This window comes from Penaeus chinensis, chromosome 39 (genome assembly GCF_019202785.1).
Source record: "Penaeus chinensis breed Huanghai No. 1 chromosome 39, ASM1920278v2, whole genome shotgun sequence".
In the NCBI taxonomy this organism is placed as follows: domain Eukaryota; kingdom Metazoa; phylum Arthropoda; class Malacostraca; order Decapoda; family Penaeidae; genus Penaeus; species Penaeus chinensis.
Genome location: NC_061857.1, coordinates 19,623,296 through 19,633,295, shown reverse-complemented (window position 1 = coordinate 19,633,295; position 10,000 = coordinate 19,623,296). Strand labels below are relative to the sequence as shown.

The window sequence follows — 10,000 nt, the reverse complement described above, 5'->3', positions numbered from 1 at the left end:
GTACTTGTCTGTATTTTAGTATTTACAGTGTCATCACATGTAAAGGGTTTTGCATTTAAAAAAAAAAAGTTTCTTCAAAAATAACTGAAAAAAACTATGCTATGACAGTTTATAGACAAGAAATAAAAAATGGTTATCAGAAAATCACTTTCCTTTTAGTAAAAATACTAACACAAAATTGACCTCCTCTCCTAATGAAGATCCCACCTCATAGCACATACAAGAGTAATTTAAAGGTAAATATCTAACCAAGATAAGGTCAGTATAGCAAATTCAGAAGAATCCTTGTGGCTACCATGTTCCAGTTATATACAGAAGGTAGTGCTCACTACAACACCTTTTTCTCAAGATGTATCAATGTACATATCAAAATAAAACATCAGGCACATTAGCTACAAGAATAATTTTTGTAAAACAAAAATGAGCAAAAGAAGGATTGCAACAAAAAAGCAAAATTTTGGTAATAAGATCATGACCTTTAATATGTCATGTAAGCAGAGGAGTCAAGAAGACCTTCCAAGATCTGCCTTGGAATTAGGACAGTGTCTTTGCTACAGCTCATGCAAAGTCAAATCAGATGTAGTTTCCCATGCTCAAAAGGTATGAACGAAAATAAGGAATTCATTTCCACTACAAAAGAAATATCCAAAGAAATAAAGACAATGTGTCTAAGCTAAAACTGTTAAGCTTATCATGGTAATTTATAATATAGCCCAAAGTATCATAAAACAGCTACAATGAAATAGTAATTGAAAAGTTTAATTTTTAAAAATTATATCCTCTACTTTTCATTTGCTGTTGAAATGCAAATCTTTATATCTATTAAGACAACTGCAACTACTAACCCTATTATGCATATATAAAAAACCCAAGTCTTGAATTACTACTCATGAGAACAATACTAGTATTAATTACTACCTGGAAACTTGAATATGAATAAATTAAAATGTTAAAACTTTGCATGCATACTAATCATAATTTCTGCAATGCAAATAAGCTAGGTTCTGTGGAAATAAATAAAAAGCTACATTTCATATATCTCTGAAAAAGGAAGAAATGGAAAATTTTAACAACTGAAAAAAAACCAGCATACATTCATGCAGCAAATGCTGTTTCAAAAAAATGGATAAGAAACCTTAAGCATCAAATAAAAAGGGGGAAAAAACAAGGAAAATAGGAGAAATATGCAAATCAACTCTCTCGTCATGGCTGGAGAAGAACACCATGCACAATTCCTCTCCTCCACATACCTTCACCGGACTGTTTATTTGGTTAGCAACACCCAGTCCCCGCACTTGGGACTCCATCAAGTCTTCGGTTGAGCCCTCATAGTCGTACACAGGAGGGGGGATGGGAGAAAAGGGTGTGGAAGATGGGGGTACGGGGGATACCATTTGACTCAGATCGCCCCCATTGGTGCTGGCACGACCCAAGGAGGCTATGGGCTAAGCACGGAGGACATCGTTGGAGTTAGTTGGTTAGAAGTGCGGCAGGTGCTATATGAGAGTGACTAATGGTGCTTGGGTGGGTTCAGACTTTTGAGAATGGAATATAACTGAAATTTTGTCACAAAACTTTCTTCTCCACCATTGTCATATAGCTCTGTCACACAAGTTATAATTGCCATATTCATATACTCAAAATAAGAAAACATACTTGAAATATGATACCATACGGAAGACTCTTAATAGGGAAAACTTCACACACAGCAAAACCAAAATGGACAGTAACAATCATATTCATCAATAATAAATAGTATGTATGCAAATGTACAAGTAACAATAGTATTTAAAGAGAGAGAGAGAGAGAGAGAGAGAGAGAGAGAGAGAGAGAGAGAGAGAGAGAGAGAGAGAGAGAGAGAGAGAGAGAGAGAGAGAGAGAGAGAGAGAGACAGAGAGAGAGAGAGAGAGACAGAGAGAGAGAGAGAGAGAGAGAGAGAGAGAGAGAGAGAGAGAGAGAGAGAGAGAGAGAGAGAGAGAGAGAGAGAGAGAGAGAGAGACAGAGAGAGACAGAGAGAGACAGAGAGAGACAGAGAGAGACAGAGAGAGACAGAGAGAGACAGAGAGAGAGAGAGAGAGAGAGAGAGAGAGAGAGAGAGAGAGAGAGAGAGAGAGAGAGAGAGAGAGAGAGAGAGAGAGAGAGAGAGAGAGAGAGACAGAGAGAGAGAGAGAGACAGAGAGAGACAGAGAGAGAGACAGAGAGAGACAGAGAGAGACAGAGAGAGAGAGAGAGAGAGAGAGAGAGAGAGAGAGAGAGAGAGAGAGAGAGAGAGAGAGAGAGAGAGAGAGAGAGAGAGAGAGAGAGAGAGAGAGAGAGAGAGAGAGAGAGAGAAGAGAGAGACAGAGAGAGAAAGGGAGAGACAGAGAGAGAGAGAGAGACAGAGAGAGAGAGAGAGACAGAGAGAGAGAGAGAGACAGAGAGAGAGAGAGAGACAGAGAGAGAGAGAGAGACAGAGAGAGAGAGAGACAGAGAGAGAGAGAGAGACAGAGAGAGAGAGAGACAGAGAGAGAGAGAGAGACAGAGAGAGAGAGAGAGAGACAGAGAGAGAGAGAGAGAGAGAGAGAGAGACAGAGAGAGAGAGAGAGAGACAGAGAGAGAGAGAGAGAGAGAGAGAGAGAGAGAGAGAGAGAGAGAGAGAGAGAGAGAGAGAGAGAGAGAGAGAGAGAGAGAGAGAGAGAGAGAGAGAGAGAGAGACAGAGAGAGAGAGACAGAGAGAGAGAGACAGAGAGAGAGAGACAGAGAGAGAGAGACAGAGAGAGAGAGACAGAGAGAGAGAGACAGAGAGAGAGAGAGAGAGAGAGAGAGAGAGAGAGAGAGAGAGAGAGAGAGAGAGAGAGAGAGAGAGAGACAGAGAGAGAGAGACAGAGAGAGAGAGACAGAGAGAGAGAGAGAGAGAGAGAGAGAGAGAGAGAGAGAGAGACAGAGAGAGAGAGACAGAGAGAGAGAGACAGAGAGAGAGAGAGAGAGAGAGAGAGAGAGAGAGAGAGAGAGAGAGAGAGAGAGAGAGAGAGAGAGAGAGAGAGAGAGAGAGAGACAGAGAGAGAGAGAGACAGAGAGAGAGAGAGACAGAGAGAGAGAGAGACAGAGAGAGAGAGAGAGACAGAAACAGAGAGAGAGAGAGAGACAGAAACAGAGAGAGAGAGAGAGAGACAGAAACAGAGAGAGAGAGAGAGACAGAGAGACAGAGAGAGAGAGAGAGAGAGAGAGAGAGAGAGAGAGAGAGACAGAGAGAGAGAGAGAGAGAGAGACAGAGAGAGACAGAGAGAGAGAGAGAGAGAGAGAGACAGAGAGAGACAGAAAGAGACAGAAAGAGACAGAGAGAGACAGAGAGAAAAAAAGAGAGCAAAAAAAAGAAAGAAAAAAGAGAGCAAAAAAGAGAAAGAAAAAAGAGAGCAAAAAAGAGAAAGAAAAAAAGGGAGCAAAAAAGAGAAAGAAAAAAAGAGAGCAAAAAAGAGAAAGAAAAAAAGAGAGCAAAAAAGAGAAAGAAAAAAAGACACAGAAAAAAGAGAGAGAAAAGAAAGAGAGAAAAAGAGAGAGAAGAGAGAGAAAAAAAGTGAGAGAAAAAAGTGAGAAAAGAAAGAGAGAGAAAAAAGTGAGAGAAGAAAGAGAGAGAGAAATACTGAATATTGATACATTTGGAAATTTAACTAGATTAATTCTTACACCAATTACTATTTGTGTATATTTCATTAATTGCTGGTACCCTGCCACATTTCTCTTGGCATGCCCCTAATTGGTAACATCGTAATGGGTTAAAGTTTGGAAACAATAGTAATATGAAGTCAATTTTGACAAACTACTGGCTCGATTTGTTCTCAACTGACCTACATAACAAAAGAATCATGGGCAGAATACTGGGATTGGTGAATAGTATAATTATACTAATTTTCTTTAGCCTGTTAATTTATAGTTTGTTGTGAATCCATACTTTTTCTCTCCAAAGGGAAACTGCACTGTGATTACTTGTAATTGAGGTATAGGCATATCATAAATCATTTCTATCATAGTAACTCCCTAAAATTACGATGGACAACTTTAATAAAGGAAGCCAAATAGATTTCTTTTCCTTTCTTTTTTTTTCGTTAAGTGCTATGAAGTCAATTATTAACCATTTATATTTTTAGTGTCCATTGTGAATTACGTTGCACACAGATGGCTTCACAAGTGCTCAACCAATAATGAGTCAATAAGTAGCCTTGCATGACCTCATCTCCCCATTCCTTGAACTTTTTGTTTTCTTTTCTGATAAAATTTATACTCTCATTATCATTACTGACATCATGATTATCACAATGTTACCAAAATATCCAGATCAATAAAAGATTTTTTCCCCCCCCAAATTCAAAGAAATGGGTAAATAATGAGATAAGTATGACTAGTAATTGACTTCGCGGTGACTAAGTACTTGCAAACACAATTCCTAAGCTATAATCAAGGTGGCTATGGCACGTGTCATACCATCCCGGAATACAGGGTAAATATGAGGCTTATCTCTCTATCTTCCTTAGCCTTACTGTGATGCTTCGTGAACAATATCTTTAAAATGTGTTTGTTTGTTTGTTTGTTTATTTATCCATTTACATTGTTTATATGATATGTCTGTGCATAAATATTAAAAAAAACACATGATTTTAGATACCTCGACTTACAATAAGTACATACATATATACATATTGGTACATTCATGTACCTATATATCTATATTTAGCTCTCTCTCTTTACATATATTTATATATCTATATTTATCTATCCATCTATCTATCTATATTGATATCTGTATCTATATTTATCTATCTATCTATATTGATATATGTATCTATATTTATATCTATTTATACATATACATATCAACATACATATATACAAAAATGTGTATATATATATATATAAATATATATATAATTATGTATATATATACATATAATAAATAAATATATTAAATATATATATATATATATATATATATATATATATATATATATATATATATATATATATATTCTACATACTCATATACTTATAAATGTATATTTAGATATATATTTATATACAGATACATATATTACTTGTATATGAATATATACATATACATGAATATATACCTATATATGGATATATACATATATTTCTATATACCTATATATGTATATATGCATATATGTGTATATATATATATAGACATACATATATATATGCATATATTCATAAACAAGTATTATATATATGTATATGTATATGTATATGTATATGTATATGTATATATATGTATATGTATATGTATATGTATATGTATATGTATATGTATATATATATATGTATATGTATATATGTATACATGTATAATATATATACATATATACATATATATATATATATACACATACATTTACAAGTGTGTGTGTGTGTGTGTGTGTGTGTGTGTGTGTGTGTGTGTGTGTGTGTGTGTGTGTGTGTGTGTGTGTGTGTGTGTGTGTGTGTGTGTGTACATATACACACACACACACGAAAGTGTGTATATATATGTGTGTATGTGTATAAATATATATATATATATATATATATATATATATATATATATATATATAAATATACATGCATATATGTACATATACATGTATATATTTTTATATGAATATATATATATGTATATTTATATATATGTATATATTTGTGAGTGAGTGAGTGTGTGTGTGTGTGTGTGTGTGTGTGTGTGTGTGTGTGTGTGTGTGTGTGTGTGTGTGTGTGTGTGTGTGTGTGTGTGTGTGTGTGTGTGTGTGTGTGTGTGTGTTTCTGATAGATAGATATAGATATATATATACACACATATATACAGATAGATAGACATAGATAAATAAATATAAATATATATCTATATATATAAACATATATCTATCATTATATATATCTATAACTATTTATCTATCTATCTATCTATCTATCTATCTATCTATCTATCTATCTATCTATCTATCTATCTATCTATCTATCTATCTATGTATGTGTGTGTGTGTATATATATATCCAACTATCAGAAACACACACGCACACGCACACGCACACGCACACGCACACGCACACGCACGCACGCACCCACGCACTCACCAACACACCCACGCAGACACGCGCACACACACACACCCACATATATATATATATATATATATATATATATATGTATCACAATCTATAGGCAAGTCAACTCAGCACCTCTGAAACAAACTATACAAAAATATGTATTTACAAGAAATGCTAAAATATGACTGGCACTAAAGCTTAAAGCATGCCATGTTAATGACCATAGGAATTTGCAAATTTGAAATACAGTGCGACTAATTTTGTGTTGGGTTTGAGTTCTGTACATGAGAGAATTTATGCACAAAGCTTCATATCTTACTTGTCTTTTTTATGTTATTTATATCTCTTTCTTTAACTTTATCGTTTTTCCTCTCCATGCATGTATGCCAAGCCAGATTACAGTGAAAAATGAAAAAAATTTAATAGTGCAGGCTAAAGCATTTGTGAATGTCCATTCTTTTTCTGAATGTGCAATAGTAAAAACATGACTTGTTTACTTACCACATATCCTTTTTCCTACAATGCTCGACATAAATGAAGTACTTTGTTTTTACCGAATCTAAATAACACCCAAAGAATACTAAATATTTTTCTCTTTCAGTAAAAAATTTAAGGAAAAATGAAACAATCCTTACAAACTTAAGCAATACAGTAGTACATGATGCAAAGCATTTTGTGTTCTTTCAAAAGATAGGAAATTCATCAATACTTAAGGCTACTGAGCATGACTTTGAATTTTTTCTCAGAAATGAACATATTCTACACTAGTACTGCTATCTAACTGCATTTTGATTTAAAACTAGTATAGAAGAAAACTATATTTTCAAAATAATGTACATGTGGTATAGAGGATAATCTATCCTACCAGAATCTTTTCATCAACAATTTGTCTCGCAGTCTAGAATATTTTTCAAAAAGTAATTTTAATTATAACAAGCCCTGTAAAGTCTCTCCTATTCTCTCTCTTCACATTTACAATCCATAAATCATCTTCAAGCTCCATAAGGTAAGCTTTGTTTACAAACTCTTTCCTTCCCTACCAAAGCTGATGAACTTTCTCAGATTCAAAAATCTACAGTTTTCAGTATCTGTTACTCTAGTATAGAATCAGAATAACATGAGTGTTTAAGCCTGAATATAATTAGACTAATATGCTCTGCAACAATACTAATGCAGTACTCAAGCACTACAGGAGTCTAGCTTTTAATATACAAAATATGATCATATATATTATTACCATTCACAGTTTACAAAGCACATTTCCTTGGACATATCTTACACAAAACAGAGTAGCAAATATGTAGTACCATTTATATACTAGAAACATTTTACCTATATCTTTTTCATAATCTACAATACATATCTTACATAGCCCCGTTTCCCTCCCGTGTTTTGAGGAAGCTGCATCATCATCACTGGTGAACGGCTTGCTTTCAGGCTAAGACCTTGAGTCATAACATTCCTGTTGCATGGCCACTCGGCTCTGAGCAGCATCCCATTCTGAATGCGAGGAACTTTGGTCTTTAACCCCGCTCCCCCTTAGTCAGCACTGGAGCACAAGCATACATCAAAAAGTGTGCCCAATGTTCACCATTCAATTTGTCAGAGAAAAAAAGCATGTGTACAGTTCACTGTTTTATGCTTTAAGCACAGAGCTTTAAAGGATTACTGTTCCCTTAAATTTATATAACATTAAAACTGAAGAAATCATTATATTCTACCATCATAAATAAGGATGACAACAATGACATTACAAGATTGATGATATAAGAAGTTAAGAGAGAATAACAAAATTACCATAAATTGTATAATGAATAAATAATAAAATTACTTTTCAATACAATAATAATAATAATAATAATAATAATAATAATAATAATAATAATAACAATAATAATCATAATAATAATAATAATAATAATAATAATAATAATAATAATAATATTAACATTATCAATATTAATTATTATGATCATTACTATGATAATTTTTATCATTATTATGATCATCATTATCTTTATCATTATCATCACTATTATCATTATCATTTTCATCCTCCACTTCATCATTATCATAACAATTGCTGTCCTTACTATTATCATCATAATCATTATTATTATTGTTGTTGTTGTTGTTGTTATGATTATTATCATAATCATAATTATAATCCATCAATATCCTCATCATTATGATATTAATGATGAGGATAAGAATAATAATCATAACAATGATGATAATAACAATGATAATGATGATGATGAAAATAATTAATAATCAATAATAATGACAATTATTATTATAATTATAATAATAACAACTTTAATAATAATAGTAATAACAATAAAAAAAAAAATAAAAATAATAATAATAATAATAATAATAATAATAATAATAATAATAATGATAATGATAATAATAATAATAAAAGAATAAATTGATTAAACATAAAAAATTATAATAATAATAGTAATAATAATAATAATAATATTAATGATAATAACAATAATGATAATAACAATAATAATAACAATAATAATAACAATAATAATAATAATAATAATAATAATAATAATAATAATAATAATAATAATAATTAGAAAAAATAGCAATAATAATAGTAATAATAATAATGATAATGATAATAATAATAATAATAATAATAATAATAATAATAATAATAATAATAATAATAATAATAATAATAATAATAAAAAAAAAAATAATAATAATAATCATAATATAATAATATTAACTTATAATTATAATAAATTAATAATAATTTAGTATAATTATATAAAAAAAACAAATAAAATAAAATAAAATAAAATAAAATAAAATAAAATAACATAATAATAATAATATTATTGATCAGACTGCTTTTATAACCATGAAGTTAATAACAAGAATAAAATTTAAATATATCAAAAGAAATAAGTCACAATAGCAATGATACTAATAACAACAGCAATACCAAATTCATATTTAACACTTGAGAATGAGAAATGCATTGGGTCTTCTACTGAATAATAGTTCCATATATTCTTTCTTGTTTTACCCATAAGACAGCATTATTACACACAGTCAGATGCATGCACACACATGCTTACGCATGCAGTTGCATTTGCACACACATGCACGCAGGCAAGCACACACGCACACACACAGAAAATAATTTTTTTCAGATTTTCGGATTCAGTCCTCTGAACAGACAATATATAAATGTTCTGCTGCTCAACTCTCCTCTAAGTCTTTCCTGACTTACTTTTTCTTATTCAAGATTTATACCCAACCTACTTTTCAAATATCTTTTCAATAAATCTTTATAAAAAAGGAAATATATAAATATATATAATATGTGATAATATGTACTATCACACAATCCAATGAAAATGTGATATGTAAATATGCTCTTACTTTCAAACAGATATATATATATATGCTACTGAAACTTGTTTTTTCTATTTTTTTCTAACTTCTTTTTTTGGCACACATTACTCAACATTCTCACATCTCTTTTGAATAAGAATCAATTTCAAGACAAAATATGAAAAGACAAAAGAATTAAAAAAAATAATAATAAATAAAAAAAAATAATAAATCAATAAATCAATAAATAAAGCTATTAACATGCAAACTAAATTATGAAAACCTTTTACTTTCTCAACAGACTTTTATTCCCTCACAAAAAGAGATTTATATATACAAGATATACAGGAAGGTACTTTATAATATTTTCATTGTAAATAAGAATCATCATAATGATGAAAGCTATTACCAAATAAAAACTAATAACAACAATAATAAATGTGGTAATATTGATAATTATATACAGAATAATAATAATAATAATAATAATAATAATAATAATAATAATAATAATAATAATAATAATAAATAATCATAATAATCATAATAATAAAAGACA

General features: G+C 30.8%; 1 protein-coding gene across 15 annotated transcripts in view; it reads right to left on the bottom strand.

Annotated features, from left to right (window-relative positions):
* Positions 1-10,000, bottom strand: part of LOC125046924 (protein scribble homolog) — a 98,289-nt gene that overhangs the window by 18,674 nt on the left and 69,615 nt on the right. For 13 of the 15 annotated variants that reach the window (XM_047644932.1, XM_047644940.1, XM_047644934.1 and 10 more), the window contains one exon: positions 1,251-1,445. The exons of the other annotated variants lie outside the window; for them this stretch is intronic. In XM_047644932.1, coding sequence (XP_047500888.1) covers positions 1,251-1,445 — 195 coding nt within the window. The remainder of the gene's footprint in view (positions 1-1,250; positions 1,446-10,000) is intronic. 15 annotated transcript variants of the gene reach the window in all.